This window comes from Aquarana catesbeiana, linkage group LG09 (assembly GCF_042186555.1).
Source record: "Aquarana catesbeiana isolate 2022-GZ linkage group LG09, ASM4218655v1, whole genome shotgun sequence".
Lineage (NCBI taxonomy): Eukaryota > Metazoa > Chordata > Amphibia > Anura > Ranidae > Aquarana > Aquarana catesbeiana.
In genome coordinates, this window is record NC_133332.1 from 54,761,610 (window position 1) to 54,780,149 (window position 18,540).

At 41.8% G+C, this 18,540-nt stretch overlaps 1 protein-coding gene across 1 annotated transcript in view; it reads left to right on the forward strand.

The window, feature by feature from the left end:
- Nucleotides 1-18,320, forward strand: part of PRX (periaxin) — a 54,160-nt gene extending 35,840 nt beyond the window's left edge. The window contains exons 4-7 of the mRNA XM_073598525.1: nucleotides 2,741-2,854; nucleotides 5,729-5,888; nucleotides 6,105-6,298; nucleotides 8,475-18,320. Of these exons, the coding sequence (XP_073454626.1) occupies nucleotides 2,828-2,854; nucleotides 5,729-5,888; nucleotides 6,105-6,298; nucleotides 8,475-14,528 (6,435 nt within the window). The 5' untranslated portion in view covers nucleotides 2,741-2,827 and the 3' untranslated portion in view covers nucleotides 14,529-18,320. The remainder of the gene's footprint in view (nucleotides 1-2,740; nucleotides 2,855-5,728; nucleotides 5,889-6,104; nucleotides 6,299-8,474) is intronic.
- The last annotated feature ends 220 nt before the right edge of the window (nucleotides 18,321-18,540 follow it).

An 18,540-nucleotide genomic window follows, 5' to 3' on the forward strand; every position in this document is an offset into this window, starting at 1 on the left:
GTTCAACTTTGGGAAAATGAACTCATTATTGTAACTACTGACAATTCCTGATGTAAATAAGAAAATCACAAGAAGACATTGTTATGACTGCTCCTTATAAGCCCAGCTTCACAGCTAGCCCAATGTAGAAACTCACTTCTAAATTATATTCCGTAATAGTTAGAAAATGCAGTAAAGCGAGGAAATGGGACAGGGTGAGAAGTGAATGGGTAGTATTTTTCTGAGAAACCTTCAGCCCCTCTGACCCAATTATCCAGTCCCTCGTTACTTGTGTTTCCTGATCTAGCCTGTGCCCAGTTATCTTATGAGTAACATCAACATAAGACGTTTTTCCTGTGAGTCAAATTCCTGATGTTTCCTGTCGAAACCATTTGTGAGGATCACCAAGGTTCCATTGCTCATTTCTCTGAGTGGCTATAAAAGGGCTCAAATCTGACCTATTTTGGAAAGTGAACCTGTTAGTCATTTTAAATGGATGAAAGTATAAGACACAGAAATCACAAGATGCCTTTTTATCCTTTGTTACTGGGAAAATTATTTTATTTGTGCCTCTAATCTAAGCTCTACCTAATTGCTACAAGCTTGTCTATTGAGAGTGCCTTCATTGGACACTGAGACAATCTCATTGGCCAGAGGGATGATGGTTAGGCTTAGCTATGAAGTTATGGAATGTGAGGTATCAATAACACAGTTAAAATAGGCTTCTCTGACTAATAACAGTAATCTCTGGGTGATCGCTTATAGGCAGAACGATAAAGCATCTCTATTACTAGATTTAAAAACTTTAAAAAGTGCTTTCTGCAAAGAAAATAATGAATACTACTTATACCTGTCCTGCCAACCGTGCCACCAGTCTTCACTCTATTGAAGAACTAAGCTTGTAGTAGAGCAATCAATTCCATCCAACACTTTTAGGAGTGTAGGGTGCCTGCAGAGGTGGCTCTTTAATTAGGCAAATTAGGCGGTCGCCTAAGGCCTCGCGCTTACATGGGCCTTGCGGCCGTCTAATTTGCCTGACACACTGACCCTTGAGCCCTGTTGGTTTCCTGGAGAGTTCGGTGGCAGGCAGCGGGAGAGTGGCAGCAAACAGTGACGAGGCCGCGGGAATTTGGGGAAGGTGGACAGCGAGGAGGGCAGCTAGACTTGTGAGAGCCTGGGAGGGAGAAGAGATCCACCCCCTCCCTGACCACCGAAGAGAGGTCCCCCCCTCTCTCAGCCCTCCTCTCTGTCACTCCCCCTCTCTCAGCAACTTCCCTCTCTCACACTTCACCCCTCTGTCTCTCAGCCTCCTCTCTGTCTCAGCCCCCCTCTCTCACCCCATCTCTCTCTCATTCACTACCTCTCTTTTACACCCCCCCTCTTTCCCTTTCATCCACCCCTTCTGTCAGTCCCCACTCTCTCTCCCACCCCTCTCTCACAGTCAGCCCCGTCTTTCAGCCGCCTCTCTCTTTCAACCCCCTCTCTCTCAGCCCCCCTCTCTCACACTCATCTCTCTCACACTCCATCCTCTCTCTCAACCCCCCTCTCTCACACTCCACCCCTCTCTCTCAGTCCCCCTCTCTCTCACACTCCACTCTCTCTCTTACACTCCACCCTCTCTCTCAACCCCCCTCTCTCACACTCCACCCCTCTCTCTCAGCCCCCCCTCTCTCACACTCATCTCTCTCACACTCCACCCTCTCTCTTACACTCCATCCTCTCTCTCAACCCCCCTCTCTCACACTCCACCCCTCTCTCTCAGCCCCCCTCTCTCTCACACTCCACCCTATCTCTTACACTCCACCCTCTCTCTCAGCCCCCCCCTCTCTCAACCCCCTCTTTCAGCCCCCCTCTCTCTCACCCCCCCTTTCTCAGCAGCCCCCCTCTCTCTCACTCCCCTCTCTCTCACACGCCACCCCTCTGTCTCTCAGCCCCCTCTCTGTCTTAGCCCCCTCTCTGTCTCAGCCCCTCTCTCTCTTGCCCCCTCTCTCTCTCTCATTCACTCCCTCTCTTTTACACTCACCTCCTCTCACCCACCCCCTCTGTCAGTCCCCGTCTTTCTCACCCCCCTCTCACAGTCCACCGCCGTCTCTCAGCCCCCTCTGTCTCTCACACTCCACCCTCTCTCTCAGCCCCCTCTCTTTCTCAGACCCCCTCTCTTTCTCAGCCCCCCTGTCTCTCTCTGCCCCCCTCTCTCACGCTCCTTCCTCTCAGCCCCCCTCATTCCCTCCTCTCTCAGCAGCCCCCTCTCTTTCTCTCTTCTTCACCTCCTCTCTCACACTCCACCCTTGTCTCTCAGCCCCCTCTCTCAAACCCCAGTTTTGAGGGACCTTTATGCTGCTGTGCTCAGGCAGCGTTAAGAGCCCTGTCTCACTTAAGTTGGCGTTGCGGAATTATTTTTCCCATTATGGGAATGAATGGGGCCTCATGTCTCAGTTTTGCCTAAGACCTCACAGAGTCTAGAGCCACCTCTGGGTGCCTGGTTCTCCTTTATGTTCGGTGGTTCCTTCTACCTCCCTCTACATCACTATGAGTGAAAGGTGCAAGACTGGTGATAGAACAGGAACAGGTAAGTATCCTTGTCTTTACAAGTTTGCCTGTTTTACAACTATTTTAACTAGTTTACCTGTTTTATGTTGAACTGGTGCTACAAACAAAACCAACCAATCTCAAGTGTTCATTCTTTTCTGGATGCTCTTCTATTCAGTAATATGGTGGAATGATGGGTAGCCTAAACTGTTGTTTGTGATCTTGTTTTTAGGCACAGAAAGAGAAGCTGCATGAGGAGCTAAAGAAAGTTTTACTACTGAAAGGACAAAGAAACTCAGCAGAGACAGAAGAACCGAAGATGGAGACTAAGATCAGCATCACTGAGGTGAGAGGGAAAGCATATTTATATATACACTCACCGGCCACTTTATTAGGTACACCTTGCTAGTACCAGGTTGGACCCCGTTTTGTCCACAGAACGGCCTTAATTTTTCATGGCATAGATTCAATACGGTGCTGGAAACATTCCTCAGAGGTTTTGGTCCATATTGACATGATAACATCACGCAGTTGCTGCAGATTTGTCGGCTTCACATCCATGATGTGAATCTCCCGTTCCACCACATCCCAAAGGTGCTCTATTGGAATGAGATCTGGTGACTGTGGAGGCCATTGGAGTACAGTGACATTGTCATTTTTTAACAAACCAGTTTGAGATGATTTGATCTTTGTGACATGATGCATTATCCTGCTGAAAGGAGCCATCAGAAGATGGGTACACTGTAGTCATAAAGGGATGGACATGGTCAGCAACAATACTCAGGTAAGCCGTGGCATTTAACCACTTGCCTACCAGGCACTTACACCCCCTTCCTGCCCAAGCCATTCTTTTCAGTGCTGTTGAATGACAATTGCGCGGTCGAGCTACACTGTACCCAAATAAATTTTTTATCATTTTCTTCACACAAATAGAGCTTTCTTTTAGTGGTATTTAATCACTGCTGGGTTTTTTATTTTTTACAAAAAAAAAAAGACCAAAAATTTTGAAAAGAAAATGTTTTTTACTGTTTTCTGTCAGTAAATTTTGTAACAAAGTAATTTTTTGCCTTCACTGATGTGCCCTGATGAAGCGCCACTGATGGGCACTGATAGACTGAACTGGTGGACATTGATGAGGTGGCACTTATGGGCACTGATGAGGAGGCACTAATATGCCGCACTTATGGGCACTGATAGGTGGCACTAATGAGCACTGATAGGCACTGTTGGGTGGCACTGATGGGCACTAATAGGCGGCACTGGTGGGCACTGATAGGCAGCACAGATAGAAGGCACGGATAGGCAATACAGATGGGCATTGATCGACAGCAGTGATGGCATTGATGGGCAGCACTGATAGGCGGCACTGATTGCCAGCACTGACAGGCATCGCTAATGGGCACTGATTGGTGGCACTTGTGGGCAGTGGTGGGCACTGATTGCTGCCACTGGTGGGCACTGTATGCTGGCATTGGTGGGCACTGTTTTGTGACAATGTATTTATTTATTGTAATCAGGGCACTGATGATCAGTGCCCTGATTACATCCCTAGATGTCCCCCCGTGAGGAGATGCCTCTGATCGGCTCTCCTCTCCTCACACTCTGTCAGTGTGAGGTGAGTAGAGCCGATTACCGGCATCTCCTTGTTTACATGTGACTGGCTGTGATTGGACACAGCCAATCACATGGTTGAAGAGCCGCGGACGCGGCTCTTTACAGAGATCGGGGTCACACTGTGTCCTAGCAATATGCCGTGGCCGCGATCGCTGCGCTGCGCGCACCCGCAGGCGCGCTGGCGTGGTCGTTCTGGGACGCCGTCATATGACGGCATCCCAGAACGAGATCTGCACCGCCCCGCCATCATTTGACGGTGGGCGGGCAGCAAGCAGTTAAACGATGCTCAATTGGTACCTAAGGGGCCCAAAATGTGCCAAGAAAATATCCCCCACACCATTACACCACTAGCCTGAACCATGGATACAAGGAAGGATGGATCCGTGCTTTCATGTTGTTAACGCCCAATTCTGACCCGACCATCTGAATGTTGCAGCTGAAATCAAGACTCATCAGACCAGACAACCTTTTTCCACTCTTCTATTGTCCAAATTTGGTGAGTTTGTGTGAATTGTAGCCTCAATCTCCTGTTCTTAGCTGACAGGAGTGGCACCTGGTGTGGTCTTCTGCTGTTGTAGCCCAAGGATCAATGTGTTGTGCATTCAGAGATGGTATTCTGCATACCTTGGTTGTAACGAGTGGTTATTTGAGTTACTGTTGCCTTTCTAACATCTCAAACCAGTCTGCCCATTCTCCTCTGACTTCTGACATCAACAAGGCATTTTCCAACACACAACTGCCACTCACTGGATATTTTCACTTTTTTGGACCATTCTCTGTAAACCGTAGAGGTGGTTGTGCATGAAAATTCCAGTAGATCAGCCGTTTTTGAAATACTCAGTCCAGCCCGTCTGGCATCAACAACGATGCCACATTCAAAGTCACTTAAATCCCCTTTCTTGTCCAATTCTGATGCTCGGTTTGAACTTCAGCAAGTTGTCTTCACCACATATAGATGCCTAAATGCATTGAGTTGCTGCCATGTGATTTGCTGATTAGCAATTTGTGTTACCAGGCAATTGAACAGGTATACCTAATAAAGTAGCCGATGTGTATATTTTATATTTTCTTTTTTCATATACAATATATGATAACTACTAACATTGTTTTTTCAACAGGGAGATCAGAATACACGGACAGCTGAATGAGTCAGAGGAAGGACAGACACCCCTCCCTCTCGCAGCAGAGATAGGACATTATGAAATAGCTAGTTGCACACAGGTTGCTAGCAAGCATGCTTTGCAAACGGATTTGCATGCAGGCTCTCCGTTGACCAGAAAAACACATTATAATTTCCTTTATTGGAAATTGTAATTCAGATCTGACAATACACAGCATTTTCAATCAGTTGATGATCACAGTAATGATCTGACAGAATCATTGTCCCTAAGCATCAATCTTTATTCCAAAAGGTGTTGAACCAATGAACACTGTAGATTGGAACCTCCTAAAGCACCGACAGGCAGGAGATAATTCCTGCCTGATCTTACTGAAATTAGCTAAATTGAGTAATGACCAGGATGTTTATGGCCAATCTTAGAAAGGGCAAGTATGTACTTTGATCATACTGATCTGCTTAATAACTATTTAATGTTTTTGATACCAGGAGAAGTTGAGAGCCTCGGAGATGGTGGAGGTGATTGTAGAAACAGAGGCTCAGTCTGGAATGAGTGGCATCAGCATCTCTGGAGGAGGAAAGGATGGGCTGTTCATATCAGATGTCCTCAAAGACTCCCCAGCTGCCAAAAATCTGCCTTTGCAAGAAGGTAAATGATCTAGCGGGGTGGGGTTAATGTCTCATCTGGGATGGAATTGGCAGAAACCTTATGATACTGTATTGCTTCCTTCCTAATTCAAACAGGTGTAGCAGGCCTGTTGTTCAGAAGTCTAATAAAGAATTGGGACTAGAGCATTCTATTTGCTATAGAACAGTTATTGAGTGTGTGCTAATTCCTCCTTCTCTCTCCTTAACAATGTCACAGGGGACCAGATCATCAGTGCCCGAGTATTCTTTGAGAACATTAAGTATGAAGATGCATTGAAAATCCTACAGTATGCAGAACATTACAAAGTCTCCTATTGCCTCAAGAGAACAGTGCCGTCTAGTGATGTCACAGTGTCATCAGAATCTGGGACGGTAGAGGTCAAAGGCCCAAAGGCCAAGATGCCAAAAATGGTATGTTGGAAAAAATAGGACTTATGCCCCGTACACACGGTCGGATTTTTCGATGGAAAATGTCCGATCGGAGCGTGTTGTCGGAAATTCCGACCGTGTGTGGGCTCCATCGGACATTTTCCATCGGATTTTCCGACGCACAAAGTTGGAGAGCAGGAGATAAAATTTTCCGACAACAAAATCCGTTGTCGGAAATTCCGATCGTGTGTACACAAATCCGACGGACAAAGTGCCACGCATGCTCAGAATAAATAAAGAGATGAAAGCTATTGGCCACTGCCCCGTTTATAGTCCCGACGTACGTGTTTTACGTCACCGCGTTCAGAATGATCGGATTTTCCGACAACTTTGTGTGACCGTGTGTATGCAAGACAAGTTTGAGCCAACATCCGTCGGAAAAAATCCATGGATTTTGTTGTCGGAATGTCCGAACAAAGTCCGACCGTGTGTACGCCCTATAATACAGTTATTGGAAGCAGACCACTCCACTCAGGATTTATTTTTTTTTCTGTTTTGAATGGAGTGGAGCAGGTTTGGTATACTGCTTAAACTTTACAGTTGCTCAGTATCCTAGTGAAGATAGTTGTCTAGCTTCACTTAATTGTAAGTTGATTTTGGCTTTTTGGACAAACTACTGGCATACAGGGTTAAAGTAGAAGTATGGTCAAAGCTAACTTAAACCTACTCCCACCCCCATTCCAAACCCTATACTAATTTCCGTGCTAGGGAAAGATGTGTATACTTACCTAATCTAAGGACTCCCTGGTCTGGTCACGTGATCTGCTCCCAGCGCTGGCTTTGGGGGAGAGGAGGGACAGCAAACAACGGATGTCACATAGTAAGTCTATGGGTGACCTCACTGCCCAGGCTCTGCAGCCGTTGTCACTGCTGTCTCCTCTCTCCTTAAGCATCTGCTGGGGAGATCACATGACTTTACCACCTTTGGATTAGATAAGTATACATATCTTTCCATTACAGGTTAGTTCGTTTAGCACTTAGAACTTTGATTTTAAAGTGTTGGCCAGGAAGAGCAGAAGACTCTGAAGGCAAAAAAAATGTACTCAAAGAGAGGAGTGATGCATAGGAAGTCTGTGACTAGCAACAGCGTGATCCCAAAGCATGCTCCTGTGCATCTGAGGTCAGTTCTTCTGGAATATAAACATCAGAGTCCTCCTTCCCGGCCATGGGCCCCAGACTATGTCTATAGTTATGCCACTGTCCAGCTAGCAGGTGACAGTCTTGGTTCCTTTTCACATGTTAACCAGGCAATATTTAATCGCTGTCCTGAAAAAATGATTGCTGTTTACAGAGGTAGATAGCTGAAGCTCAAATTAGACACACTGAATGAGGCGGAGGAGCAATCCCCCTAAACCTCCCTCTCTGTTCTGTACATCTCCATAAAGAGTGTTAATATTCAAAAGATAATTACAAAAGGGGAAGCTACTACTGAGCTTTCTTTATAGAAAACCCTGAATTTTCTACATAACCATATGGGTGCATCTTGTACTAATGTTTATTTGTAAAATAAAGAAGTTATATAACTATTACAATCCGTTATATAAAACATCAATAAATATTGTATATTACAAAAATTATATAATTATGTAAAACACTGTAAATATAACAGGAACCCGAGTGGGAAAAATAACAGGATCCCTTTAATGTATCCTTCATCAGCAGCATGTACTTACCTTCCTCTCAGTGCCCTCTCTGCTGTATTTAGCAACCAGGAGATACCAGTTTCCAGAGTTGTAGCTTACACAGGGCTATGGGCTCACCATGTCACAGCAAGGATTGGTCAAGTGCTGTCACATAGAGTGATTCACATGCTTTACCATAGCCACAGGCATCAGGTATTTCCTTTATCTCCAAGCGTTGAATGGAGAGGCTAAGGAAAGGTAAGAATATGCTGGGGAGGGGTAGGGGGACTAAAGAACCTGAATAGGAAAAAACACAGGTTTGCTTTAAAAGAAGCAAATAAAATTGACCCAATACCATTATTGCTTACCTTTAAAAATTTAGATCACCAGATATGTTAAAATTGTGAAAAAGTGATACGACATCAATAAGCAAAACAAAAAAGTTATCCCCTTGATTTATGAATTATTTAAACTGCTGTAAAATGTTGGAACTAAAATCAAACATATGCTAAGCAATATTTTGTTTTTTTCCCCAGTTTGTGAAAAGCCTTACACCTGTGAAGAAGAAAAAAAAGAAGGTGCCAAGTCAAGTGAAGGACTCCGAGGTTTCAGTGGAGGCTGTGAAAGGCTCTGAACTATCTGTTTCCAATATGGACATTCCACCAGTAGATGTTGAGTTCTCCTTCCCCAACTTCTCCAAGCTACTAAAAACAAAAGGTGGTGCAGAAGGTGAAGCTGTCACCAAGACTACAGAGGTTTCCACAGCTGAAGAACAGAAAGGGCTAAAGATGAAATTCCCACGATTTCGGCTCAAGGATACTGCTGGAAGAGCTTCTGTAGATGAACACAAAGCAAAAGCCAGAGCTGAGGGTGAGATTAAAGAAAAATCTTCAACCAAATTTGGTATTTCTGTTCCGAAAATGAAAAAAACCAAAATAGATGTTGATGTGTCTATGCCAAAGGCTGCAATTGAAACCAAAGAAGAAACAATTTTTAAGGCACCTCAAGTAGAACTTGACATACCTCTTCATGCTATAAAAACTGAAGCACCAGATATTCCTGAAAAGATTAAAGTGCCTGGGCTGAGCACTGCTGTTAAAATTCCAGATGTTGAAATCAAGATGCCAACAGCTAGTGTTGAATTGGAAGCTCCAGAAGCTAAGTTCAGCGTTCCCCAACTGCCAAAAGTTGGCATTTGTACACCTCATATAGAAAAGGAGCAAGACATTGCTATTCGGGTTGATAGAAGGTCTAAAACAGAAATCACATTACCCTCAATTGAAATAGCAGCACCTAAAGTGGATGTAGATCTGAGTCTGCCAAAAGTTGAAGGAGCTGTAGAGGTTGAGCCACCTGAAAGCACTAGCCATGGTTTTCAAATGAAACTGCCAAAATTTAGCATGTCTAGCAAAACTCCAGAAACTGGTTTTAAAGCAACACCACCAGAAATAAAAAAAAATATTGAAGTGAAAGTTTCCGATGATAAGCTAAAAATGCCATCTATAAAAACACCACAAATTGGTATTTCTATACCTAAAGGTAAAGTGGAAGGAGATAGTCCTGATGGTCAACGCAAAAGTGCCATAAGATTGCCCTCTCTTGAAATATCTGTTCCAAAAGTGGATGTTGATGTAAGTGTTCCCAGGCTGGAAACAGGAGACATTTCTGTTGAACAAGTTGAAGTTCCAGATGTAACATTAAAAATGCCAAAAATAAGCCCCCCTGGAGTACGCATAAAAGTAAAGGATGCTTATGCTGCAAGAGCCCATATGGGCGATGCAAAGACAGAAAAGTCTGAAGCAGGGGGCACAGTTGAAATACCTGATGTGATGCTTCAAATGCCAAAACTTAGCCTACCTAAAGTGGGCTTAATAGGTGATAAGCAGGAGGTCCCGGCTGAGGAGGTAGCTGAGAAAGACGAAGATGAAGAGTTTAAATTGAAAGGGCCTAAAATAAAGTTGCCCAGCTTTGGAGTTTTGTCATCAAAGGAGAAATCAGAGACTGAAGCTCCAGAAAAACCATCTATGGAATTGGAAGGGAAACTAAAATTTCCCTCTGTTAAGTTGCCATCTGTTGACATTTCATTACCACAAGTCCAAGTCACTGAGCCAAGTAAACTAGAAGTTACAGCTCCCTCAGCTAAGGTAGATATTAAAGCCCCTAAGCTGGAAAGCCCAGACTTGAAGCTGAAGATGCCCAAAATCTCCATACCCAAGTTAGATATCTCAACAAAGCTTAGCAAACCTGACGCATCTCCTCCGAAAGTGGGAATCCACATTCCAAGAGGTGATTCAAAAATAAAAGATGATGTGACTGTAAGAGAAAAACAAATCATCCCTGAATTGGATATTTCTATTCCCAAGATTAAACCTGTTGACTTTGGCATAACATTACCTAAATCTGATGACGGCATTTTGCTGGAGAAGCCAAAATTAGCAATGAAGCTTCCAAAAGTGGAGTCTGATGCAATAGCATTTGATGGGAAAATGGGAGACTCAAAAATTGGTCTTCCCTCTTTTAAAATGCCTGTTCTTGAGATAGAGACCCCAAGTCTTCAGGTTGACTTAAACCTTCCAAAAATGAAAACTGATGAACTTGAACTAGTTAGTGATGAAACTGAGACTAAATTCCACATGCCCAAACTAAACCTCCCTAAACTGAGTGATGTAGCCAAAGTTATGGATGTAGAACTTGATGTTCCAAAGATCACAGGTGATTTGTCTTTACGACATGTTACTGCAGACACAAAGGTACCTGGACTAGATATAGAAGATAAAGGTGTGAAAATGAGCTTACCAAAAGTTGAGATTGGATTAGGGAAAGTCTCTGACCTAGAAGTTGGTGAGCTTAAGCAAAAAGTTGATGTCAAGCTCCCTAAAGTAAAACTGGAAAAGCCTGATGTGAAAGATGTAGAAGCTAAAATTAAGTTTCCATCAGTCAAACTTCCTTCTGTTGAAATCACTACGCCCAGCATTCCTGATGTAGACATTGATACAGGTGTACCAAAAGTTGGCATGGAGCTGTCAGGTAAAGAGGATTTAGCAGTAGATGTTTCCAGTGAAGCTGAAGCTAAATGGAAAGGTCCAAAATTTTCTCTTCGCAAATTTGGCATTTCAGGCCCTAAAGTGAAAAAAGTTGGTGAGGTAGATATAAAAACATCACACCCAGAGAAAGATACAGAGGTTGCAGTCAAAGGACCAAAGTTGAAAATGCCTAAATTTGGAATGGTGTTCCCAAAAGCAAAACAGGATGTTGAGGCTGAAGGAGACAAAAAAGCTAGCAAAGGAAAGTTGGAGTCCTTTGAATTATCCACTGATGGGAAAGTGAAGCTCCCATCCATTGAACTACCCACTATTGACATTAAGGCTCCAAAGTTGGAGGTAGACATTGCGGTTCCAAAATGTGAAGAATCTGAAACCTTGGACAAACCACCTGAAATAAATATTGACATTCCAGATACAAAGCTGAGCCTTCCCAAATTTTCTTTGCCAAAATTTGGAAAGGGCAAAGGAACTGATGAAGACACAGAATCAGAAAAAGTAAAAGTTGCAGTCTCTTCATCTAAAAAAACAAAGACTATTGAGGCTTCTGCTGAACTCAGTGAAGGTAGCATTGAGGCCAAAGGAAAAGGCAAAGAAGTGAAAATGAAAATGCCAGCAATCAAGATGCCTTCATTTGGAATATCAAAGAAAGATGCTGATGCCACTGAAGCAAAAGTGGAGATCAAAACTCCTGATGATAAAACCAGAAAAGCAAAAGAAACAAAAGACGATAATGGAAAAATGGCTTTTATTAAAATGCCTATGTTTAAAATGTCCCCTCCAAAAGTGCAGGCACCCAAAGCTGATGTTACGCTAAAAGGTTCAAAAGATGACCTTAACCTGTCAGACATTCATGTGAAAGTACCCCAAGTTACACTGCCTTCTTTTGGCATAAAGGGTGATCAAGCAGCTGAAGCTAATCTTTCAAAAACGGAGACAAAGATATCAGAGAGATTGGAAAGCCTTGAGGTTCAGCTGAGTGAAAAGGTGAAGATTCCTTCTCTGGAGATCTCTACTCCACCAAATGTTCCCGCTTTGCAAATTTCTGTACCATGCGCTAAACCAGATATTTGTGGTGCCCTGCCCAAAGCAGAAGTTGATGTTTCTGATGCAGATATTAAAAGATATGAAGGTGATTTAAAAATACCCAAAATACCTTCCATTGATGTCTCTTTGCCAGATATAGAACTGGACATTGGATTGCCCAAAGCAACTGTGGACACAGCAAATAAAACTAGTCTTAGCCTAGAAAAGTCAGCTGCAAAATCGGCAATGCCAAAGATTGAACTACCAAAGTTTGGAGAGCCAGAAGCCAAAGAGGACAGCAGCATGAAAGGGTCAAAAATTAAAATGCCACATGTGGACATTTCATTTCCCAAAGTCAAATTAGATGAAGAAGACATACCATTTATTGAGAGTGAATTCAAAATGCATGGTTCAAGTGCTGAAACAAGATCTACTGAAGCCTCATTCACCTTGCCTTCTGTAGAGTTACCAAAAATGTCTACTCCCAAAATAAGGGCGCCAGAACTTGAGCTAGATGTCAACCTAAGCAAAGATGATGTAAAATTTGAAGACACGTCAAAGACACCAAAAGCAGATTTAGACTTTTCTGAAGGTGAACAACATGAGCTAAAACTCAAGATGCCAAAAGTAATGTTACCTAAATTTGGAAGTCACAGTGCTGGTGTACAAGAAGACATGGTCAAAATAGATGCTAAGGCTTCCAAACAAGAGGAAGGTTCAGATTCAGGGATTATGGGCTTTAAAATGAAAATGCCTAAGCTTCAAGTAGGATCTCTTAAGGGAAAAGGGGATGTTGAGAAAGAAGGTGACCATAAAGTGTATGTGAAAGGTGATGCAAAATCTTCAGATCATGAAGATTCTGAAAATGGGCGACTATTCAAAATTAGGATGCCTCCATTTGGAATTACCAGGGACAGTGCAGATGCTGCTACTGAGCCACTGCAACCATCTGAGGAAGGTACGAAGTTCAAAATGCCAAAAATCTCCTTGCCTGATGTTGGATTTTCAGGAAGTGATAGTGAGGCATTGGTGTATTCAGAAGGTGGTCAAGCCAGTACTATAGACAAAATCAAAAGCACCACATCATCAAGCATTGAAAATTTAGAAATAGATTTGGGCCTGAAAATGCCAAAAATCAAGATGCCAACAATTGGATTACCAGGAAGGAAGGGAGATGATGAAATGGAGATGTCACTTAATGAGGAGTCAGAGACAAAGAAGTCTTTCCTTAAGATGCCAGATGTGGAACTTTCTGCTCCAAAGATCAAAGCACATGGTGAATATGAAGTGGATAGTGCAAAACTGGACACAGAAGGAAGTGATTCTTTAAAGAGGAGTAGTAAAACCAAGGGGGAACACAAACATCATGGCACTACGGAAAATGATTCTGAAAATAAACTCAACATGAAACTCCCCAAGGTTGCAGTCGGTTTACCAAAAGCTGTGACTGCTAATATTGAGCTTTCTGCTCCCAAACTAAAGTCAGACACGAATGACTATGACATAACTTTGAAAAGTTTAGGCCACAGGGAAGATCATGAGGGAAAGAAAGCAAAAAAAACGTTCTCTCTTGGAAAAGTAAAGGATAAAACTACATCTGATCTAGATAGAAGTTTAGAAATTGAAGGACCAGACCTCAAGATAAAGTTACCAAAAATAAAAATGAAACCTTCTTTCAGTCGGTCACGAGGAAAGGGAAAGGGGGCAGAAGTAAATGGAGAACCTGATGCTGCAGATGCTGATATTGGTGCTGATGGCTCAGGGAAGTCTTCAAAGATTAAATTTCCCAAGTTAGGGTTTTCCTCCTCAAAGACACATTCTGGAGAGATCGGTGTAAATGGAACTGGTTCCTCTGGCCACTTGAATGGTGAGAATGAGATGTCTGTCCAAAATGGATCTCAGGATGGGGTCCTAAAGGTTGGGAAACTCAAATTTCCTAAACTTGAATTTTCGTCACCATACAAAGGCAAAGAAATAGACTCTGAAATGAATCTAAATTTGGTGAAGAAGGAAGAGCTAGATTCTAAAGAGGAAACAAATGAGAGCTCCTTCTCAAGCAAATTTAAATCTCCTAAAATAGCCTTCTCTGGTTTCAAGAAAAAAGATAAAGGTGAGTATATGGCAGCAGAGGAAAAGGTTGGGGAGGGAGACTCAAAATCAGGAAGAGGTCGCATTTCACTTGGATTCTTGTCAAGTAAATCCAAAGGGGAGTACACAGTGGACAATACTGGCATAGAGGATGACACAGAGGGGAGCACCAGCAAAGACAAATCAGCTAAATATAAGATACCTAAATTATCCCTGGGGACTAAGACAGAAGTGGACAGTTCTAAAGAGATAGAAAAACACATTGAAGAAGGTTCTCAAGAAGGTTTCAAGATCAGCCTGCCACAAGTAGGTTTCACCACCCATCAGGAAGAACAGATAACCAAGGAGGAAGAGACTACTCTGGGCTTCCTGACAGTTACAACGACAAAACAAATCAAGACAGAGATTGTAACAGAGAAGACACTTGCCATATAAGACAATCAGAACTGTTTTTTTGTTTTGTTTTTGCCAAACACTTGATATAACAACAGTATTTAATAGTTGCAGGCCTCACATTTCCAAGATAATCTCTCCACTCTAACCCCTAATGCAGCTTCGATCAAAGAGTGCTAAAGACATCATTGTAAAAGTGACCTTTTTGGCTTGTTTCTGAAATTGATCAGTTTAAATCAAACTATAATTAACACATGGCTTAAGAAAAACACTAAAAAACATTGTGTTAGTGTCATACATAATGAATATAGAGTTCTCTCTCTTTAGTAAATGCTGTGGTGAGTAGTATTGTAGAAAACATTTATAATTGTCACTGGGGCTATTACCACTGAGTTGGATGGAACACTTTTGGGATTTTGATGCCAGAACTGGAATTACTACTCTAGGGTTATTTTTCTTGGGGTCACTGATTCAAATCCCCAAATTGTTCTATGATATTTCCTAAAGCCAGTTTTCATTATCTGAGGTTATACCTTAATATCAGCTTATATGGGGCAGATGACATACTTCTTCTTGCTGTTTGACTGTCTTGGCTCTTAATTTACCTGTTATAGTTGTAGGTCACCAGAGATGGCCAATAAAAAAACTGCAAGGAGAAAGGTCCAACATAAACTAGAGCGAGCAACAACTCCTTTAATACTTGCTTCAAGTATAGAAATGTTGTTATCCCTGGGTAAAAAGTCTTATACGCTGTACTTTTTTCAAACATACACAACATGGACAAAAGTATGTGAACACCCCTTCAAATAATTAAGTTTGGGTGATTCCACAAAGGGAGTTGTTAATACTATAGCATACAAAGACGTTTTAGACAATTGTGTACTTCCAATGTTGTGGCAACAAATTAGGTAAGGCCTCTCTCTGGTCTAGCTTGACTTTGGCCCTTGCACCAATCCAGCAACATAAAGACTGATTTGATGAGTTTGGGGTGGAGGTTATTGTGTTGCCTGTACAGAGACCTGACTTCAACCCTATTGAACACCTTTTTGTCCAATATCCCAACCCAACCCAACCTCACAAATGCTCTTTACAACTGAATGGGCACAAATGCCCAAATAAACACTCCAAGATCTTGTGGAAAGCATTCTCAGAAGTGAGGAGCCTGTTACAGCTTCAATGGGGGTGCCAATTGATGTCCAACAGACTAATATAGGTGTGATAGTCATGTGTGCATAATGGTTTGGCCTATATGTAAATCTCTTGTGTATTTATACAGTAGCATATAATTAACAGAAAACTGGATCATCATCAGCAGATATTGGGCCCCTGTCCAGAGCATCACTTTACTAAAGTGCCTTTCTTTATTATACAGGGTCAGACTGTCCTACCAGAACAGATTGATGCATTTGTATTTTTGCATTTTGTATTCGTTTGAAAATACCTATATTGCCAGGTTTGTTATTCAGCTGTTCCACTGTCATTACACATATCTCCAGAGTAGAAGGGAGTCATTGGGGTTGATTTATTAAAGACAAATAGACTGTGCACTTTGCAAATGCAGTTGCACTTATTTTCACTAGAGCTTGGTGAATGGTGAATCTTCACTTTGTAAAAAATACCCAATCAGGTGCAAGGAAAATTAAAAAAAACAGCATTTTTGATTGCACATGATTAGACGATCATAATTATACCACATTTACTAGTTCTGGGGAAAAATTAGTGCAATTGCACTTGCAAAGTGCACCGTCTATTTGCCTTTAGTAAATCAACCCTTCTGTGTGTGTGTATGGCTTGCTCATTGGATACGTGAAGCAAAAGGTGGCTCAATGCATGTGAAATCAATGCCCTTGAAATAGAAGGAGAACACAGTCGGTGGATAGCTACTTCTATCCCAGCTATCTCGTAACCGGTGACTTACTTTATAACAGACTCCCTCTAAACCCAAAAAGTGGCCACGTCTACTTTGTTAACAATTTCTGGTTTCATCGTTATTAAGGCTGAAACCTTGTAAGGGATATGTAAACTTCAGACAATATTTTTTTCAGTTTAGAGGGAACCCCTGTCATGTTTTATTTTCAGTCTGTGTCTCCATTGGAGAAATTTTCCCTCACTTCCTGTTGGGACAGTAAGTATTGGCAAATTCCACCAGTGGGAACACAGCCTTCAACAAATTACTTATTTTTAATAAAATTAAGAAGTATTAGAATCTTTGTCAGGTTAGTTTTTTTTTGTTCCTGTGGGACAGGAAGTGATACGATATCCCTCAAATGGGTCATGGACAGCATTGACAGAAAAATCTACTTTTACCAAGTCTATCCAAAGCTTAAAAAAAAAAGTTGGGCTTTAAGATCTTTTTTTCCAGACTATACTTTCTTTTTAGAACCATTCAAACCTATAAGCACCATCTGCGCATCTTTACCTTAAATTGCAAAGTACATACAACTCCCTGACAATTTTGCTCTGTATATAATGCCAACATTGTATACAACATTGTATGTATAGGCTTATACCGACTGCTGTTTCAACGCAAACCCTGTAGTGATTTTGTGAGCCAGCAGTTGACTAATGCATATTCTAATTCTTGCATCTAAGTTCATGTTAATGTCTTCTTTTATGAATGATGGAGTAAAAAAAAAATGGAGCAAGAGTGGATCTTTGCCTGTAGCAACTAGATATTCGAATTTCGGTAAAAGATGAAAGCAGACCAGTTGCGATCGACAGCGATTCTTCTCCTGCTCTGCTTTTGACTAGTAGTTACAGATTGTTCAGAGCAAACTCGAGACTCTCTGTGAAGTGTCAGGGGCCTCTGTATTGTTTAAAGCTGAACTCCAGACAAACAGATAATTACAGCATGAGAACACATATATGAGAGCTGTTTCACCTGCCAAAGGATTTGTGTTTCTGTCCATCCAGTCCTGAGATTTACACAGCCTAAACCAGCTAGGTGACCAGAGTTTTATTTGCACCAGTTGAGCAATACAGCTAGGTCACCTCCTGTCCCCGGCCTGTGATTGGCTAGTGAAAGAGCAGCAGCTGACTAATATGGTCATCTGTCTGCTCTCTTCACCTTTTAGCATGTTCCTTGTCAGCACATGTGCATTCAGGATACGTTTGTCTCCTAGTGCTGTCCCTCCTGCTCTCAATCTGCTTATGAGACTGAAATAAAGTCAGGTATTTACATTAACTACATTTAAAATACATATAATATTTTTTTCCCAATAAATACATACTTGCGTTCAATGGTGTTATTTTTTATAATCTACCTGGAGTTCAGCTTTAGCATTGCTTAATGACATCACTTCCTGCCAAGGTTGCCCAGAAACAAAATGGTCAACTTGTACCTGCATTACCCTTAGGTTTGTATCCCTAGTGGTTTTCTAAGAGAAACATAAGATGAACCGAGACCGGGTTTACATAACCACCATAGACTGTCAGAGGCAGCTGCATGTAGAAAATAAATGGGTTTTCTTGTATTTTGGAGGTTAGAGTGGGAATTGTAGCACGAGAGAGTTTATCGTCCTGCAGACTGATGTGACATTTGTGTTATCGATAACAGCATTCGTCATTCTGTGTAAACATACTTGTGAAAATCTACAGGCTACTACAAGGTGTATAATGTCTTTTTTTGTATTACCATTACTGTTAATTATTAAAAAAAAAAAGAATAAAAGTGACTTTATATTTGAAGTGAAGAAAAAAAGAAAAACGATTGTTTTGTAAAGTATCAACTAATCCTCCTTCTGCTATGGACTTATTTTTTAAGTGGCGTTTTGACATAGTAATCAAATCTTTAATCAAAACGTTTTAATAAACATTTCACTGAAAAAACATGAAGAGTGGGGTGTGCCTGTGTATGTTCTGACTTTCCAACCCATATGTGACTTCCTAATTAGTTGTCTTGTAGAAGAACAATGCCAAGTGTCGCTTTAAAGAGAATCAGTCACAATTGTAGTTAGGAAGAATCTGACTATACAGTCTTTTTTTTTTTTTTTAACAAGAAAGACTATACATGTACAGTCTTTAATTAGGATAATTTTACATTTTTGCTTTTAAC